We start from the raw sequence: 20,874 nt of genomic DNA, 5'->3' as shown, positions 1-20,874 counted from the left end.
GCTGGGGTAGGCAGCCCCCGGCATGGGTGCTGAAAGTGGCACTCACAGCCTCTTGCCGGCACTCGACTCCCTCCCCATCAGCAGCGCAGTGCAGGGAAGTGTCAGTGAGACACGAACGCATTCCAATTTCACAATTCCTCATGCCCCACCTGCACTGAGGGGGGCACTGCGCCCCCACACATTGTAGAAGATGGGAAACATTGTTTGGTTCTCTAACTTTTCTGTAGCTGCGATTGTCAGCTTTTGTGATGGGGGAAGAGATTGGGTGCAGTTCTGCTAGGGTGGGGGGGGGGTGGACCCCGCTTCCAGGAGGAGGACAACTGTCATTGGCCATTGCTAAAGCCAATCACAGTCCTGCTAGCCTCATCCACCATCAGGACTCACTTGGTTGCCACTACCAATCTCAGAAAGAAGAGATTTCACTGTGATTGAGAAAACCACAATTAGGTGAAAGTTTGTGGAATTATTGTGAGCTGCTGGGAACTTTGTAGAAATTATTCCTGAACCCGTCCGTCACTTACTGCTGAACCCCGGCACGCTGTGGCCCTTTAAGCCACAGCCAGTAGTCAGCACAAGGAGGAAGAAAAAAAAAAAAAAAAATCACACCCAACCTTTGCTGCAGCGCAGAAATGTCTTCTCAGCTGTGGGGGGGGGGGGGACCTGACTTATGATCCTGCACACAGGTCCACTGCTTTCAGAAAATACCCCTGACATCATTGCACATCCATTCCAGATGCTTGTATGCGACATCACATTCATCCCATAGAAGCACATGGGCTGGATGTGCGTCAGGAGGAGTGTGCCAGGACAGGTAGAGTTGTCTCAGCTCTGAGCAAGTACAGTGGGTGATGAGAAGGGAGTTTGTGTGTGTGTGTGGCTTCCCCCCCCCCCCAAAGAGAAACCACGTAAATCTCTAAGGCCTGTTCACACCTGAGCATTTGCTGCGATTCTGTCCGCGATCCCATTACGTTCAGCAAAACCGACAAATCACAATACACTTATTCAGATGACATCCATTTTCACTAGTACCTAAATACTAGTTTGGTTCTGCCAGGATTGTCAAACGATAAATCACAATGCAAATGCGGCAAAGCACATTGCACTAAGCTTGTCATCCAAAAAGCCCCTGCTCCTTTTTTGCGCGACAAGCTTGGCGCGATGTGGTTTGCAGCACAATTTATCACACGACAATCATGGCAGAACTGCACCCACATTTAGGTGCTATTGAAAATGAATGGTACTTATGCAAGCATGGTGTGAGTTGTCAGTTTTGCAGAGCGTTTTGGCTTTGCGGGCAGAATCACAGCGATTCTGCCCACAAACACCCACATGTGAACGGGGGGCTTAGGGCTGTATATAAAAAAACTATTTAAGAGCTATTCATGCAGAAGAACTGCACATACACTTGTTATGTGTGAACGGAGGCAAAAAGCAAAATTTAGTAAGCTATGTGCACTCCAGATTGAATGTTATTAGTTATAGTGTGTGATATGGAGGTAGCCCAGCCAGCCGTGTTGGCAAAAGTAAACAGGAGAGAAAAAAAAAACAGGCAAATAACACAAAAACTGGTTCCTACTCTGGGCCAAATTTGCAACTAGTTAAAGTTAAACCATCACCATACCAGTTCCAGGCCATGGTTTTGGGGTCCCCCGCTGGTTCCAGGGGTCCAATGATGGCGTTTTCACAGCTCAGCCATTGCTGATAAATCCTAAATTCACACAGCTGTTCAGCCCACTCTCTCACTGCCAGCAGCTGACTTCCTTTTCTGGACTCTGAAACACTTGGCTTAACCCCTACTGAACCTAAGTTCCTGTAATCAGGTGCAGCGCCCTCTAGTGTGCTAGATGTAAATATCAAAATCTATCCCCTATTTTGTAGACGCTATAAAACGTTAGCAATCAATATACACTTATTGGCAGAAATAGGTAGAAGAATAAATATTGGCCTAAACTGATGAAGACATATATATATATATATATATATATATATATATATATAGGTGTATAGAGGGGTATTTATTATAGCAAAAAGTAAAAAAAATTGTTGTTTTTTTTTTCAAAATTGTCAGTCTTTTTTTTGTTTATAGCCAAAAATACCACCAAAAGAAAGCTCTATTTGTGTGAAAAAAATTTTGTTTGGGTACAGCGTCACACGACCACGCAATTGTCAGTTAAAACAACGCAGTGGCTAATCACAAAAAATGGCCTGGTCAGGAAGGGGGTAAATCATTCCGGGGCTGAAGTGGTTAAACTATCCCCCTTAAAAAGGACCACAACTCATATACTGGGGGTATATACCTGACATCCAGGACCATTCCTGATGTCCTGTACAAGGGAATCAGGACAATACTACATTATGGCATCTAGATGGAGCAGATAAACATAAATTAGAGGTGTACTGAATGGAAATTTTGGTACCAAAAATTCAGGATGCTTTTAGCCGAAATCAAAAATGATAGTTAAAAAAAAATAATAATTATATATATATATATATATATATATATATATATATAAAATTGTGTACTATTCTACTTTTTTTTATTAATATCATGAATTTAAATTAACTGCTTGCGGACCGCCGCATGTAACATTTACGTCGGCAGAATGGCACGGACAGGCAAATGGGCGTACAGGTACGTCCCTTTAAATTTGCCGCCGTGTGGTCACACGAGACCCCGCCACAAGCTCTGTGAGTGTGATCGCGGGTCCCGCGGACTCGATGTCAGCGGGGATACCCGAAATCGTCTCGTGGAGAGGAAGAACGGGGAAATGCTAATGTAAACAAGCATTTCCCCGTTCTGCCTAATGACACTGTCGCTGATCATAGCTCCCTGTAATCGGGGGCGGTGATCAGTGACGTGTCACACACAGCTCCCCCCCACAATTAGAATCACTCCCTAGGACACACTTATCCCCTGCATCGCCCACTAGTGGTTAACGCCTTCACTGCCAGTCACATTTACACAGTAATCAGTGCATTTTTAATTGAATAGATCGCTGTATAAATGTGAATGGTCCCAAAATAGCACCAAAAGTGTGCGATGTGTCCGCCATAATGTCACAGTCATGATAAAAGTCGCAGATCGCCGCCATTACCAATAAAAAAAAATGTATATATTAATAAAAATGTCATAAATCCATACCCTTTTTTGTAGACGCTATAACTTTTGCGCAAACCAATCAATAAACGCTTATTGCGATTTTTTTTTTTACCAAAAATATGTAGAAGAATAATTATTGGCCTAAACTGAGGAACAAAACTTTTTTTTATATATTTATAAAGTAAAAAAATATTGTGTTTTTTTCAAAATTGTTGATTTTTTGTTTATTAGGGCAAAAAATAAAAACCGCAGAGGTGATCAAATACCACCAAAAGAAAGCTCTATTTGTGGGTAAAAAAAGGACATCAATTTTGTTTGGGAGCCAGATCGCACGACCGCGCAATTGACAGTTAAAGTAACGAATCACAAAAAACGCTCTGGTCTTTGGGCAGCCAAATGGTCCGGGGCTGAAGTGGTTAATAAGAATATATTATCGGCACCTTTAGCACAAGAAAGCACATGAAAAATGCATCCCTTTAAATTCTATGTATGTCTTCACAATGGTCCGTCACCCATTGGTGAATTTTTGGACAGTTAAAAAAATGCACCAAAACGCACCTCCCCATTAAAATGCATTGAAAATGCATAAAGAACGCATCAATAAAGCACCTGTGTTACATTTTTTATGCGGTTTTTGAGTCACATGACCCATGAAAAACACACCAAAAGCACAGTAAAATCATGGTAAAATTGCTTGCGTTTTCGGCACCTTATTCTCTATAGGCGAAATGGCGAACGCATCATTTTCGCCTGTTATGTTTCGGCCACCGAAATTTCAGTGCATCTCTGACATAAATACTTATTTACTATGATCGTCAGCTCCATCTGGTGCCCATAATGCAGTATTTTCCTGATTCATTTTGTATGAATTTTGTATGAACTTTATCCCTGACCTGTCTGGTGTGTTTTTTGGCCTTTAAGATGCTGTTTGTTCACTAAGGTTCTCTAACAAACCTCTGAAGGCATCACAGAACAGCTGTATTTATACTGAGAATACATTACACACAGGTGGACTCTATTTAATAATTTGGTGACTTCTGATGGCAATTGGTTCTGCCTCTGATTCTGCTTTATACCATTGTCAGTGCCTGCTTGATTACTTACTGATGCAGCTGCCAGCTTCTATGCATAGCCCTGCTATACGCCTACTTACACCATCAGTTAGAGCTGCCATCCTGAACTTTCAGACACACCAGAGTTCCACTCTAACAACTGATTCTACTACTGACTATTTGCCTGAGACTCCTGCTTGCACATTCCGCTAGATCTTCCTGGTCAGCATCTCCCATTGGGGGTTCTGAAAATGACATCCACTGGCACCCAGTGGAAAGAGCAGGGCTTTTTTCAGCAGGAACGCGGGGGAACGCAGTTGTGGCGCCTCCAGCACTGACTATATGTAATGGTAAAGGGTGCTGGGGTGTGCTACATGGTCTATTGATGCTGGTTGCTGGGGGATCTATTTTTGCAGGGGGGGGTCTATTGTTGCTGGTGGGAAGCTATTGTTGCTGGGACTGGGTCTTATATTGCTTGGGGGTCAGTGTTTGCTGGGAGACATCCACGGTTGAGGGATGGGTCTATTGTTGCTGGCTGCTGGAGAGTCTATTGATGCTGGCTGTGAGGAGATCTGTTGTTGCTGCTGGGGGGTTCTGTATCGGGTGATCCATTGTTTTGGGGGGGGGGAGTCCATTGTTGCTGGAGGGGGCTCTATTGTTACTGGCTACAGTGGACCTGTCATAAACTAGATGTGACCAGAACTGTGTGACTGCAACAGAGTGAACCAGACATAAATAGGCAAAAGTAAGTTTATTAAAGTAAATGCATATAAATGTGAACACACCACCAATACAAACTGACTGAACAAACTGAACAACCAAACAGTGATGATAAACAAACAAACCAGCATATGCAGCAAAAAGGAGTACCAGAATCGTAGTCAAGCCACGCCAGGGTTATAAACAGGAGGTCAGCAGATAGGGGGGATCAGGTTGCAGGACAAGGTTCCAGGGATGCAGGAATAGACAGGATCACAGGTACAACAGGCAGAATTCAGTAATCATGGTTCAGGGTAACGGGCAACGGGCAACGGGCAACGGGCAACGGGCAACGGGCAACGGGCAACGGGCAACGGGCAACCAGGCTGCAGACAAGGACAATACCAGGGCAAGGTGTGTGTGCACTTGCCGGGTATTTATACTATGGCTGCTATCAGTCATGTGACTTCTGATTGCAGAAGGTAATACCTGCTCCACACTGCCAAGATCCCTCCGCTGGTGGATGCCAGTACTGCGATCCAAAGATGACATAATTCCAGCAGGGAAAAGCTCTTCTGACAGCTCAAAACTGCCAGGAGACACCTGCTGTTGGATCTCAGTACTGCACGCTAAATGATCGCTATTACCAGCGGAGGGAACCTTTCCTGACAGGACCTATTTTACCACGCTTTCTGTTATCATTAACACATTCCATACAAATTACTGATCAGCACAGAATACTTGGTTTTGTATTCTCTAAAAGGGCAGCATGGGAGGTGGGTAGGTGGAACCAAGAAACGGTGCTCGGAGGTGGGTAGGGGTGGAGAAAAGGAGGCGTTCCTGCACCTTTTCTCTGAGGAAAAAAAGCCCTGGGAAAGAGTAATGGATTATCTCGATACACAAACATTGAACGAGGTAAAAATATATACATTTTATTTATAAAAAAGTGTTATAAGGACAAAGATCCACAGTTCTGATAAACCAGCAATTAATGATAACATCATCAATTAATGTACTATACAAAAAAATCTAACAGGTCACATGAAATCCTCAGACATATTTTGTAAGGACATATAAATTCTCAATGTACTGTATATCCTCCACATGTTTCGCGGTGGGAGCCGCTTCTTCAGGAGATATATATTATCATCTACAACAAAACAAAAGTAACATTATAGCAATATGTCAATGAATTGTAGTAAGGGGGGAAATAGTCACCGATTTGCTTACCCAAGAGGAACCAGCACAAGGACCGCAGTCAAGACAGGGATGTCACAAGGGCTCCCCTCATGGCGGGCACATGGGGTCTAGCATGTGGGTATACCAGTATATCAATAATTGCTAAAAAAAAAACAAGATATAGTATGTACAAATTTGTTTATAATAGCCTGTGTTGTTTCAATGGTGTAAAGGGGTACACAAACATGAAAAACAAGAAAACCAAGGGATTTTTTCCCCAAATACTGAATCTAGGATGATGGTACCTTTATCATTTTTTAATTATTTATACGGGTAGAGGCTCACGTGTCCTTCTACATCCTCTGGCATCCGTGTTCCTCCTGTTCTTTTTGCACCCTCTATAAGCGTCTCACCTTCAGGGTTTCTTGGACAGGGGATACAAGAGAGGCTGCCCCCTGGTCATCTCAGTCTCCTATCAGGTACGTGGCACAAAGGCACAAACTGGCAAATTTGGGACAGTTGGCATCTACATTGCCTTGAAAAAGTATTCGTACCCCTTGAAATATTCCACATTTTGTCATGTTACAACCAAAAAGTAAATTTTATTGGTATTTTATGTGAAAGACCAACACAAAGTGGCACATAAGTGAAGTGTAAAGAAAACAATAGATGTTTTTTTACAAATAAATGTCTGAAAAGTGTAGCGTTATGCAGTCAATAAATTTAGATCAATCATTTTATAGCATTGTGTATGGCCACTATTAGCCAGACCTCATGGGAGGGTGAGACAGGCCACGCAGGTAGGATTGCCACCTGTCCGGCTTTCTCCCGGACAGTCCGGTTATTGAATGATGTGTACAGGTTTTCATCTGCCCCAGACCCAGACACTTCATTCACACTGGACTGCACCGAGACTGACAAGTGTGCTCACCATCTAATGTGTCTCCCTGAGTCCCGATGGAATCCTGTTTCAGCAGAGTGTCAGTGGATCAGAGCCTCATCCTCCTCTGCTCTGAATCTGTACACACACACACAGGAGAAGGAGGGGGGAGCAGGGACGCACTGGTCTGAGGTCTATACAAAGTTTTTCTTATACTCTGTAGATGGAAAGGGGAGAGGGAGAGAGTGGCTGGGAAGGAGGACAACTTAAAAAATATGTGGAGTTATTGAAAGATTAAGAGGATATGTGCAACTCACGCAGTGAAAGTAATATACATTAATTTTGTGTGACTGAGCCAAAAAATCCATATTTGTCCACTAGATGGTGCTAAGAATCGTAGAAATTATATAGTGCCACCTGTTTGCAACATGTGATATTTTCCATTTAAAATCAAAGAAAATGGTTTGATCAGCACAGGAAATAGTCTAATATCTTTTTTTTTTTTTTTTGCCCCATTTGCACAGAACGAATATACATACATTTTCACTGGGCGACTTGCTTGTGTTGTTTTTGGTTCAAAAAACACACATGCAAAACACATTGCAAAAAGCACTGCAGAAATGGATCAAAAGCAAACTGTATAGGTGTTAACCAGGTCTAACAGCTAAGCTTATCTTAGCAACATCCTTAGCAACACCCTAGGAGTTTTTCAGTCAGGCTTCATGAGGTATATAAATGGTCTACACCAGGGGTAGGGAACCTTTTGGCTGAGAGAGCCACGAACGCCACATATTTTAAAATGTAATTCCACGAGAGCCATACAATATGTTTAAAACTATTTTTTTTTTTTAATTGATTGACTAATTTCAATTATAACTGTAATATCCACGTCATCTCCCCCACTGTAATATCCACATCTCCCCTACGATTGTCTGCTTGCTTACCACTACACAGGCAGATCCACGAGCAGTTGAGGCGGGTGATGATGACGTCAGCTTGCCGCTCACCTAGGCCGCCGCCGGGTGTACCAAGATGGCTGCAGCTCCAGAGCTAGGCCGAAGCTGCGGCCTTTCCTATGGGCTCAATCCACAGATCAGCACACCACGCAATCCGCAGATTGAGAGGTGAGAGCCAGATGCACCCATCAAAAGAGCCACATCTGCCTCGAGAGCCATAGGTTCCCTACCCCTGGTCTACACCTATAGCAAGGACATTATTCAACTTTGGTCAAAGATGCACAGATGATTTCATCTACAGATATTCCCTTTCTGCATAGGCACTGTTTTGATGAAGGTGAACTAATCCTTTAAGCCCCTGTTCACACCAGTGTGACTTGTCACACGAATTGACAGTTCCAAATCGCATGACAAGTCGCACCCTATTGTCGGCAATGGAACCGTTCAAATCGGTGCGACTCTGACTTTGCGGTCCTGCACCAATTTGAAGAAAAAAAGGTTCCGGCGCTATTTTTTTTTATTTCAGTTGCAACTTGCAGAGACATCTGTGCATGAAGTGGCACAGACGTCAGCCAAGTAGCACCTGAAATCGCGATGACCTGCTACTTTGAAATTGCGCAATTTCAAGGGAAGTAGTAGCATCAAATGTGAACCAGGGCTAAGTGCTAATATTTTCAAAGAGGCAAAAACAATATTTTATAGTTAAATGTAATAATATAAATGCATGTGTCAGTGTCACACAGTATTTAACCAACCTGAAAAATAAACACGGCAGATTACATGATTACGGTGGGTGTCTTGGCAGCGCTCTATTTACAGTGCCATACACAGGAGAGATGAGGCACTGCTACACCCAGACCCCTGAGGATCACCCTCTGTATTGTGAACAGATGTTCACTGCCGACAATCCAACTACAAAGGATTGCATTTTAATGCTTAAAATGGAAGCAAAAATTAAACTGTAATTAATTGACAAGTATTGTGTGATACGACCGACCCAACAGAACATCAGATAATTAGATATGACAAGCCAAGCATACATTTCATTCCTCAGACTGAGACGACCTCTTTAAGAAGAGGATAATCATCTGGTTACTATGTAGAAAATTGCAGCACTAGAGGTGAGTCTACCTGGTACTTGCTGTCTGCAGTACAGGAGGTACAGGCACAGCAATTCCCATCACATAGCTGACAACTGTTGGACCCCAATCCTTCCATCCTTCTTTTGTCCATCACTGTCTAAGGGCAAAATTTTTTGTTTTGGATGGAGTAAAGAGGGGGCTGGAACCAGTGGTAGTTGGTGGTATTTGTTTGGGGGGGGCAACCACCCCCCCTGTGGCACCTCAAACCCACCCCCTCTTGCTGTCTGCCAGTCCACTGTCACTTACTCCATCTAGGTGGCGGGCGCATTGGGCAGCAGCGGGGATCGGGCAGGGGTGGGCTTATCGTCCAGTGGTGGAGATCAGGCATCGGTGGCCACATCAGGCAGCGGTGGGGATTGGGAATCAGAGGGCACATTGGGCAGCGGTGGGGATCGGGCATCAGCGGGCACATTGGGCAGCAGTGGGGATTGGGTATCGGCGGGCACATTGGGAGGTGGTAGGGATCGGGCATTGGCGGGCACATTGGCAGCGGTGGGGATCAGGCATCAGCAGGCACATTGGGCAGTGGTGGGGATCAGGCATCGGCGTGCACATCAGGCATCGGTGGAGATCAGGCATCAGCGGGCACATCGGGCAGCGGTGGGGATCGGACAACAGCGGGCACATCGGGCAGTGGTGGGGATCGGGCATCAACTGGCACATCAGGCAGCAGCGGGCATTGGGCAGTGGCTCCTATGTTTTCTCCTCGCGTGCGTCTCCTCCTCTTCTCCTAGGCATCCAATAGGATCGCCTGTCCTTTCAGCCAATCATGTGACAGATATCAGACCCACTTCCCGTTTGGCCAGGAGGAGGATCAGTGTTCCATATTCATTCGCTGTTGCAACACAACTGGTAGGGCCCCAGACGCAATGCTCTGCGTCCTGAGCCCACCCTATTTTGAAGCCTATTAGAGCCTCTGGCTCTAATCAGGTGCTTCAAAAAACACACCCCCCACCCACCCTTGCCATAGGCATGGATAGGGAGGGCAGTGGTGGCGAATAGGCGAGGTCAAAACAAAACAAACAAAATAAACAAAAATTGGACGTTGAGTTCACATCCGACAAAAATTTTTTAGAGCCTACACATCCAACTTTTATCTTCCGATAATTCCGACGTAGCTGTCGAAAGCACCATACTAATGATCAGAAAATTGGCAGATTGTTCATCGGACAAAGTTTTACTTCTGATTTTCTGATCGTGTGTATGGGCCTTTACTGAAAACATTGGAGCCCTCTGATCCCCAATATGTGTGTGTTGGTCTCTGCAAAAATGGCTGCTGAGTTCTACATAAGTGATGTTTCCTGTGTGGCCTCTAGTGACAGGTGCTGTGTCTATGCATGTGAGTGCAGCTGGGGAGAGATGTAAGCAGTCTGCAGTGACTGATCATGCTGAACAGACAGGCTGAGGCTGACCGGACCCTCTGGGTGGGAAATTTGGATTACAAAGTGAAGGAGGAGATCCTGTATGAGCTTTTCCTGCAGGTGATGACTGGACAGAGGAATCAGGGGGGCTGCTGTATATTTTGTGGGTGGGGAAGATGTCATTATACTTCTTGTATTCATTCTCAATGGAAATGTTTACACATCTAAGGACAGCATTTGTATATTTTTGTTTTTGTTTGCTTTTTTTTTATCAGATGTTATTTTGTTGCAATGTCATCTGCCAAACTGCTGTCAACTAGCAACTGTTTTTTGAATTTTCTGAACTGTGTATGGTTCTATTATTTGATGCTGATTACTAATTATTGTTTCCAAACAATTTTATATATATATATCCATCTCCTTTCACCCCCTCCCTTCTCCTCCTCCTTCCCCCTTTTTTTTTTTTTTTTTTTTTTTCTTCTCGAATAAAAGCGTAAACCTGCACCCTTCCTCTTCTAAATCCTATACTAACTAACCTGTAGATCAGGGGTGTCGGGCTGTATCAGCATTATGGTTGCCCTCCATAGGCGTGCGCACACCTTTTTTACAGCGGAGCTCCACTCAAAGCCCTACTCCCCCCCCCCCCCCCCCCCCCGTCGCTGGGCCAGTAGGAGAGAAGAGCAGAGCCCCGTGCATTTGCAGTAGGGTTCCCTGGCATGCAGGGCCGTTTTTAAGGCAGGGCGAAAGGGGCAGCTGCCCTGCGCCCTGTCATTGTTGTGGGACCCAAAGCAGCTGCCTCATACTTGCCAACTATCCTGGTTTAAATTCCCTCGCCCCTTGAGGTTTTAGTCCAGTGCTGTGTCCCGGTATCTCAGTGTGAAGTGCTGGTACTAACGCTGCCCAGCTCTGCCCTATTGTTGTGTACAGATGACTCACCTGAAGACCCTGTGTTTACATGTAAATAGCAACGGCATTCGTCTGTATATCATGCCCCCCCCCCTGAGATTATATCCACAGTAATCTCTAGCAACCAATCAACAAGCAGGAATCGTGTGCTTTAAATTCTAGCAACTAATCAGTGAGCCATAAGGCTGGATTCACACATATGCAGTTTTAGTGCATTTTGCAGATTTGCATTACAGTCCATTTAACATGGTTTCCTATGAAACACGATCTTCAGTGCAAATCGGCGAAATACAAAAAGTGCATAGATGTGAATCCAGTCTAAATGTGTGGTGTAACCTCTAGCAACCAGTGAGTGGTAATGATACACTGTAACCTCTGGTAAACAATCACAATTGCTGCCTGATCTGATTCAGTAAACTGATTTTTGAGTCTAACTGCTATTTATTGTATTGGGGGGGGGGCCCCAAGAAAAGTTTTGTCCAGGGTCCAATCAATATTAAAGACAGCCCTGCTGGCATGACACTGCTGGGTCCCCTTACTCGCAATGCAAGTGTGCACACACACGCGACAGCTGATGGAAACATCAGCTGCAGTGCCCACATCTCTGGAATCCAGAATTTCGATTAGTAAAAGTCGGTAGCTGCAGTATGTGCAGCTGCTGGCTTTTAATTTTTGCAGCGGTGGGCGGACCTCCGCTTTAATCGCTATGTGTGTTGCCGATTTCCCCCCTAGTGCCCGGGCTCCTCCCCCACCCTGTGTTGGCTCCACAGTGCTGCTGTCTTTCCCTCAAACATCCCCCCCCCCCCCCTCGGCTGCTGCAGGGGATGTTTCAGGATGGTGAGTATGGGAAGGGGCTAGTGAATATGTAATTTTACTGGCCCCGTCCCATTCTAAATGAACACACTTGCTCAATGTGTCCATTCATAACTGAAGCATAGTAAACAATGTTTACTATGCTTCCATTTGTGAATGAACAGGAAGCCATTCAGCACAGAGCACTGCACATTCATTCACTGCCCCATGCAGCTAAGGCTGCAGAAAAATGTATACGTTTGAGCTTTGGGGAGCACACCCTAATGCAATAGGCTGCGCACACCTATGTTGCCCTCAAAGGGCCAGGTTGTATCTGTACGACTAGATGTCCAGAGTATCCCCACCCCCACCTTAAATCAGGTTTCAAGCCCCCCACCATCAGAAGTCATGAGTCCCCCGCCCTCCCTGACATCACAGTGCCCCCCCTTACCTTGTGCTGCTGATGGGCAGGAGGTGGAGCTGGGAAGCAGAAAGTGCCGGGTCTGGAGGAGGACCTGAGGAGAGCTGTAGTCGCTGAATGCACAGACGATGGGGTATTGTGGCTGCACAGAGAGGCGCAGGATCTGTAGGAGGATTTCTGTCCTCCTCTCTTCTGCCAACTGCTGGAAAGGGGGTAAGGGGAGAGATGAGCCTCTTCACGGAGAAGCTCAGGATCTGGAGGGGGTATTCTGTATTCTTCCCTGATGCTGAGGCATAAGCAAGAGGGTCGCTGGAGAAAAGGTGAAGGTGCCACATGAAATGGCCTGGCGGGCCGGATTCGGGCCCATGGGCCTTGTGTTTGACACATGTACTGTGGAAGGAAGCTGCTTATACTTCCCTATTCTTAGGGGGCTTCTTCAGTCCAGTCATGTGATCTCCCCAGTGCCGGATTCAGGGGAGAGGAGAGATCAGTGACAATGGCCGGAGTGGCAAAGCACTCCAGCAGCTCTCTGTCCCCATGTAATCTACCCTACGTGATCACCACCCTTGTGTTACACTGAGCTTAGGTTCATATTGTGAATCGCATCGCATTTCTGTGCAAATCCCCATTCATTTTGAGGGGCTCAAATCGCACCAAATCCGCCTCAAAAAGGTTGTCTGCTTTTTTATTTTATTTTTTTTTATTTATTTTTTTCGCACTGGTACCAAATCGCATCAGCATTTATACTAGGGTTGTCACCTCATCCCTTTAAACCCGAACATATAATCTGCCACAGAACCTGTGTAACAAGGTGGTAATTAAACTCGCTTGGTGCCTTATCTGCATTAAATTAGCCTCAGAACCTGTGTCATTCATATGTGTTCAGGTTTAAAGGATGAGATGGCAACCCTAATTTTATACCCATGCAATCTGGTTTTTGGGGTGTTTCTATTCTTTCTATTGATGCCCGCAGCACGCTGTGCCCCCCCCCCCCCAACTATGTGGTATATGAATTAGCTGGAATCTCTGCATTTCCTGCACTGTGTGAACCGAGGCTGAGAACTACAAGTCCGCCTGCCAGGTCTCTGTGAATGACACAGCTGGACAGACAGAGGCCCCCCCATCCCCCCCCCCCCCACAGCCGCGCTGATTTTATAATCTGACACCTGCTGCTGGGGAGAAGAACCCCCGAATTCTATCCAGTCTGTCTGATACCCTATGGCTGTAACATGGTCTTAAAGGTGGAGTTAGCCTTTAAATATCTAAAAATCCTTTGTGGGCCCTTCACACCAGATGTGTTGGGACTTTGCAGGGCGTGGTGCGATGCAATCTACTGCACTGCACCAAGCTGTGGCCAATAGAACCTGATGAAATGTGAGCCTCTGGCTCTAATCATGCGCTTTCAAAAAAAAAAAAGATAACAAAACACTCGTCCATTGCGCTTCTGTTGTGGTGTTAAAAATCATGCTTGCTATATTTTTGGTCTGTTTAAAAAACAACAAAAAAAATCACCAAAATTGCACCTCCCTGTTGAAATGCGCTGAATATGCAGCAAGAATGCATCAATAATGCACGCGTTAAGTTGATGATTTTTGAGTCACATGACCTATGAAAACGCACCATAAGCACAGTAAAATCGTGGCAAAATCGCATGTGTTTTCGGTGCCATTATCGCCACCTTTTTTACTTCTTCGTCTGCAAAATGCCGAAAACACTTTTTCAACCGATGACATTTCGGTGCATCTCTAGTTGTAACATGTCCAGAAAGGTGAACTTGGCCTTTTATGTGTAATGGGTTGTAGAAGAGGTTGTATTAGTGACTCCCCGCTCCAGCAGGTTCCCTCGATCTTTGCATCTGGTCTCCTGTGGCCTCCTCTGCTCCCTGCTATGGTTGTTCTCCTGCACACAATACAGGCTACATAACCGCACATTGTACATGATGCCAAGGCTCTGCCCATAGACCAGAGCTTTGGGGAGAAGCACGGAGCCGGAGCGCAGAGCCAGGTAATAACGCACATAACAAGCATTTAGCCCTTGCATTCTAATTATTAGGGTTAATGTGATTCTGGGCTTGATTTATAAACATTTATTTAAAAGTAATTTTGTTTTCAACAGTTGATAGCACAAGATGTATGCTGCTAATTGTTAAACCACAGAAGCCTCCTCTGTGCCCCTTTCTGATATAGTCTCACATTGTTGTATAGATACACATGCTGAATGTTCGTAGATCTGTGTGCGCTTTACCTATCGCTTTTTCTGTTTTGCAGGCAGGACCGTTGCGCAGAGTGACCATTGTTACAGATAAAGAAGGCAACTCCAAGTCATTTGGGTTTGTCTGCTTCCAGCATACAGAGTCTGTGCCATATGCCATAGCATTACTGAATGGCATTCGCCTGTATGGCCGGCCCATTAAACTACAGTATAGAATAGGTGAGTTTGACAGGCAGACTGCCAGAAAGTGGTACCTGCGTTTTAAGGCCCTGTGTTTCCATGGATCAAAGCTGAAAAACAGATGGCAAAGAATAAAATATAAGGCTATATATTTACACTTGCTTTGAACATGCCGCTTTTTTTCGTTCTTACGTGGCATTGTAGGACGGTATCCACCTCCTATATTGGCCACTTTTTTCTTTCATTTATACTGACCTCTGAAACTGTAGAACATTTCAGTACAAACAAATAATTATATTTTTAAGTAATTCAATTCAAAAAGTGTGTGTATATATATATATATATATATATATATATATATATATATATATATATATATATATATATATATATATATATATATATATATATATATATATACACTTTGTATGCATTTCTTTCTGACTTTCTTTTCTTTATGGCTTACAGCTAGTGAAAACCCAAAATGCAGTATCTCAGAAAATCTGAATATTTTATATAAGACCAATAAAAAAATTGAATATGGAAATGTTGGTTTACTGAAAAGTGTTTTTCCATGTACAGTACAGTATGCACTCAATACTTGGCCGGGGCTCATCTTTTCAGGGAACCCTATCACGCCTCCAAATCTATCACTTCCACCAGCTCATTCCCCACAGTTACAACCTTTTTGTACCACTTGCCCCACCCTATTCGATTGTAAGCTCGTCTGAGCAGGGCCCTCTTTGTATTTTCTCCCTTTCACAACTGTTGGCGCTATATAAAATTGTTATTTATTATGTGAAAGTGTTGGTTGATGTAATTTTGTGTCAGGACAGGTTCACTTTAATCTGATCTCTACACCTACAGTATACATCCTTTTTAAATGGTTATAAATTCCTTTTATTTTCTTTAAAAACAGGGAGTTCACTCTCATCTGAGTCGGATAGCGTTTTCCAGGGACCCGAAAACAGCTTTGCCAGGAATCCTCCAGACTACGGGTGAGAATCTGTGTTGTATTGCTTGGTGACATTTTAGCATATTTGTTATGCATTGCAGTATATGTATTATGCTTTGTTATATTTATCGTGATGTATGCACCAATGTTTTTATCTGTGTTTTTTGAATAAACTTTTTATAGTAACTTATTTGAGTTTGCCCATAAAGTCCCAATGTACTGGGGGGTCCTTTTGATTCTCTTATGGTGACTAAGTCACTACTCTGTGCTCAGAGCGGATCAGAGAACTGAGCAATCAGTTATCTTTGATCGCTCAGCTCTCAGTGTAGAGCTGGCAGGGGACAGCTGCAGCTCAGATTGATGCTGCAGCCATGTAGGGGAGTATCTTTGTTTTATTTTTTTTCATGCGGAATGTAGTTTCATATGCTATTACATTCTTATGCCCTGTATACACGGTCAGACTTTCCGACGGAAAATCTGATCGTGTGTGGGGTCCATCGGACTTTTTCTGTCGGACTTCCAACACAAAGTTTGAGAGTTGGATCAAAACTTTTCCCACAACAAAATCGTTTAAATTCTGATCATGTGTAGCCAATTCTGATGGACAATGGGCCACACATGCTCACAATAAATTACGAGATGAAAGCTATTGGCTACTGGACCATTTATAGTCCCATTGTTCGGAATGATCGGATTTTCCAACAACTTTGTGCGACTGTGTGTACGCAAGACAAGTTTGGGCCAAAATCCGATGGATTTTGTCTTCGGAAAGTCCGACCGTGTGTTCAGGGCATAACTGTGTTCTGTTTCTTTCTGCACAGAATGCCTGTATCTGGAGGAAACTTTGAATCTTCTAATCCTGCACCTCCTGTTAACAGCAGCTTCTTCTCTCAGGCATATGCCTATTTTCAAGGAATGGTAAGCCATGAATAGCATTTACTAAATGTTTTAACACATGGATCACCTGAGTGTGCCTGATTGAACTAAAAAAAAAAAAAAAAAAAAAAAAAAAAAATAAAAAAACTGAATGCATGATGGTGGTGTGTTTTATATAAAAAAAAAAAATACATTTTATTTTTTAATTCTTAGATATGTCTTTATGCATGTAATTGGGATCCCCATCGTAAAACGTGTGTGTGTGTGTGTGTGTGTGTTTGTTTGTGCGCCCTTCTAACAGAGGTGTAACTAGAACCTTCAGAATCCTGGTGCAAGAATCCATGAAGGGCCCACTAATCCCGGTGTACTTATTTTCACATTTTCTGCAGTGGGCGCCCTTCCTGCCGTCTTTAGGGGGGGGGGCATGGTGGGTGGCGGAATGTCGGGGCCCGGTCGCAAGTGCCACCTTTGCGACCCTGGTAATTTTGCCACTGCCTGCTGACACCCTTCGGCCTCCTGCACATGGACAGTATTGCATTCACTAAAAACTTTATATACATATATGCATGGGTAAACACCTGGTCATTTACATGACTACACTTGTGTGGCAGGATATGCACAACAGCTGTGGCTTCTGGGGATTCAAGGCATTCAATGCCGGGCATATAAAAGACTGCAAATGTCCTAGCACATGAGTCCTTATATATATATATATATATATATATATATATATATATATATATATATATATATATATATATATATATATAATATTCCCATAAGTGTAATATTGCATTTAAATACTGGCCCGTGGGGGGAAGCGCATCAGAGGGCTGAGGCCACGCATATACACACCATGACTATATCGGGTTGGATTGGTGCATTCAGACACCTGCCCCCATGTTCTGAGTGCCGGTGGGGAGATTCTGCAGCCTCCAGCGGTGCTACAAGCCCTACAAAATCCTATTTCATAAACTCCTTCAGGAATATCAACCCTATTGCTTACCTTTGTTATCAGGGCAAAAACAAATGCCTTGCCCACCAAACCTTTTAATTACATCACTTACAAACAAATTAAATACCTAGTACAAAGCCCTGGGGTATACCACTAGTGACTAGTCTTTTCAGAATGATTCTTTTCAGAATGATTCTCCTTCACAATCGCACTCTGGTATCTACATTTAGCCAACTACAGGCAGTCCCTGGGTTACAAACAACATAGGTTCTGTAGGTTTGTTCGTGAGTTGGAACAGGTACACTTCCCTTGCGCCCCCCCCCCCCCCTTTTTATTTTTATTTTTTTTAAATGGTCTAACTTTTTTGCTGTCTGCCCCTGTTCAGAACATTTCACCTCCCTTTCTGTCCCTGTGAAATTGGGTATTGACAATTTTGGGTTGTTGTGGAAACCAGTATTGGTGATAAAGCTTCAGCTTCACTGAAGCTTTAATCACCAATACTGGTTTCCACAACAACCCAAAATTGTCAATACCCAATTTTTTTTTTTTTTTTCCATGGTAGCTCTTACAGGAGTGAATTTCCCTTATGCTGCGTACCCACGGTCGGAATTTCGACCAGCAAATGACCGATGAGAGCTTTTCATTGGAAAATGTCACTGTGTGTATGCTCCATCGGAATTTAGCTGGCCAAATTCCTGCCAGCAAAAATTTGATAGCATGTTGTCAATTTTCCCAATGGAAAAACTTTCTATCGGAAATTCCGATATGCCAAAACTCACGCATGCTCAGATTCAACTATGAGATGGAAGCTATTGGCTACTGTGTATTGAACTTCCTTTTTCTAGTTCCGTCGTACGCATTGTACGTCACCATGTTCTTGGCAGTCGAAATTTTTTGTGACCGTGTGTAGGCAAGACAGTTTGAGTGGAATTCCGATGGGAAAACCATCGGAGCTTTTTCCGTCGAATTCCGATCGTGTGTACGCAGCATAAGGCTTAGATTTCCTCTCTCTTCTTGTCGTCCTCTGTACATATGTAAGTTGGATGTTTGTAACTCGGGGACTGCCTGTATATATGCACTGAAAGGCACAACGGTTAAGTAGTAGTTTTATACAAGAAGTCCATATAACATCTGTAATAGTCCGATAAAAAGATCATAAAATTATTGCAGGCACTAGTGGCAGCTTTTTGCATAGTTAGCCAGCTCTATAGAATCGGGAACAAAGAAAAGGGGAGAGAAAAAAAACAGCATTAAAATACAACTTTAAGACCTTCCCGTTCGGCTAATAGCGGATTGACAGCTGGGTTGTGGCTTTACCCTTCTGCCTAGATGTTTTTTTAGAGGAACAAGATCTCAAAATGTTAGCGTCAGTATGAGCCTGTCATAACTTGGTTTATTTTTCCCACGCCTATAGATGAACCAGTACTTCACTGTACAAAATCCTGCATGTGGTTGGATGGCTCCAGAGCAGCAAGGCTATGAACAGTTCTTTCCATGGAACAAGCAGACCTCAATGATTCCATATCCTGACCCTCAGGCAAGCTGCAGTTTTGATCCACGTTCTTCCAGCTGGGATCCAGTGATGGCTTGGGACTGCAGAATCAGCCAGTGTGAAACCGGGCCTCAAAATCGTAAGAGAACTGTGGAGAGCAGAGACAGCGATGGCTCCGAAAAAAGTCTTCAGGAATCCAACCCTAGTAAAAGACAAAGAAGGCTTAGAGCAAAGAAAAAAAAGAACTTGCTGTATTGCACTAAATAGGCCACTGGGAATTGGTTAAAGTGACCCGGACAATCTATTATGCTTCTGAGGGCAACAAAATGATGTGTGCTTATTGAACACATGAGCTTTCTGAACACCCGGGCCCCCCCAATAGATCTCTTCTGCTGCCATATGCAATGTGTAAAGTTCCTACTGCTGAGATGAGTCTATTCTCAAAAGGAATCCAGGCTTTAACTGTGCAATTTTGGGCCATGTGCCTGCCTAATCCTATTTAATAAATTATAAATTGCGTTCATTAAAAAAAAAAAAAAAAAAAGCCTTTATCTGAACGTATTTGCCAAATGCTATAGTTACCTGTATAAATAACCTTGTAGCCAGGCAGTGCTGGGGCCCCATGTGCTTCCATCTCCCCCAGAGGTTGCATAGACTGCTATGGGTATAGTTAGATCCTTGACATGTTGCTACTCTGCGATGCATTACTCAGAACATGCACTTTAATTTGATGCTTATATCACTAAGCACAATGTTGCAAGTACAGACCCCCCTGACCACCCGTGAGAACATATTTCTCTGTAGTTGATGCACTTATACAGTTGCTGCTAGTGGGCCTTGGCCAAAGTTTGTGTGTGCGTGTGTATATGATATACCCTTCCTTAGATAACTAACTATTATGTGTTTTACATTTTTGAAAGTTTCAAACTAATTAATAAATTTAAATATCTTATATGCTGGTCTTAATTCCTTAATCAAAACTGCTAACCAAACAGGTGAATTAGATATACCCAAACTGTACTGTCAAAATATTTTCCTATTCAATCGTGTGTGTGTGTGTGTGTGTGTGTGTGTGTGCGAGCGCGAGCGCGCGCAGCTCTACCACAGCACACAGCCAGGACATTGACACCACTATGTCCTGTTGAGCTTTAAAATATCTAGTGTTAGTGGTTTGCTCATTGGACAATGATAATACAGCAGAATAGGGGGCAATAGTGACTGCAGGCATTTAGCACTTCGACTCCAAAGCCCTCAGGCATCTCTTTACCCCTGGTTTTCGTTCTTCTTTCTAGTTTTTTCCCTTTGCTTAAAAAAAAAAATAGAGTTCTGGCTGAAATATGAATTTTAAGATACAGATACCCCTAGAATACTCGTGCAATGTAACAAAGGTAAGCCGTAAACTATGCCCAATTTTCCATCTGTGCAGCTATGTTTTCTTACTTTGTGAAGTTTCTGCACAGAACGGCCATCTCCAGTGTGGGCATCTAAAGTCCGTGTCCTTCTTCCTGGATTCCGTGTGTCATGCAATTTTGGTCGGGCTGGCATGGCACAGTCATGCCAAGCTGATCAAGAGTTTCCATAGACACCAATGTTAAATGTTACTGGAGCCGTGCAATGCCAAGCTGGCCAAGAATTTCCGTAGGCGCCATGCCAAGATCTCCCAGGAGCCAATGCAAAACCGGAAATGACGTACGGTGCCGCGGCCTCCTAGGGGAGG

General features: G+C 43.8%; 1 protein-coding gene across 1 annotated transcript; it reads left to right on the top strand.

Moving 5' to 3' along the window:
- Positions 1-10,340: 10,340 nt before the first annotated feature.
- RBM11 (RNA binding motif protein 11) lies at positions 10,341-20,109 on the top strand. The gene is made up of 5 exons (XM_077480071.1): positions 10,341-10,489; positions 14,756-14,918; positions 15,799-15,877; positions 16,656-16,752; positions 19,080-20,109. Exons 1-5 carry the CDS (start codon positions 10,394-10,396, stop codon positions 19,422-19,424), a joined length of 780 nt encoding a protein of 259 aa, XP_077336197.1. The 5' UTR covers positions 10,341-10,393; the 3' UTR covers positions 19,425-20,109.
- The last annotated feature ends 765 nt before the right edge of the window (positions 20,110-20,874 follow it).

Source organism: Lithobates pipiens, unplaced genomic scaffold (genome assembly GCF_037356315.1).
Source record: "Lithobates pipiens isolate NorthernLeopardFrog02 unplaced genomic scaffold, aLitPip1_a1.2 Scaffold_16, whole genome shotgun sequence".
In the NCBI taxonomy this organism is placed as follows: Eukaryota; Metazoa; Chordata; class Amphibia; order Anura; family Ranidae; genus Lithobates; species Lithobates pipiens.
Note: the sequence above shows the minus strand (reverse complement) of the source record. Positions and strands in the feature narration are given on the sequence as shown.

What these genes read in the sequence shown, in the direction of transcription:
- RBM11 (XM_077480071.1), top strand. Translation starts at nt 10,394, where the DNA reads ATGCTGAACAGACAGGCTGAGGCTGACCGGACCCTCTGGGTGGGAAAT. An exon ending in TAAACTACAGTATAGAATAG is followed by an intron (nt 14,919 to 15,798) that starts GTGAGTTTGACA and finishes CTTTAAAAACAG; the next exon opens with GGAGTTCACTCTCATCTGAG. An exon ending in ATGCCTATTTTCAAGGAATG is followed by an intron (nt 16,753 to 19,079) that starts GTAAGCCATGAA and finishes CCACGCCTATAG; the next exon opens with ATGAACCAGTACTTCACTGT.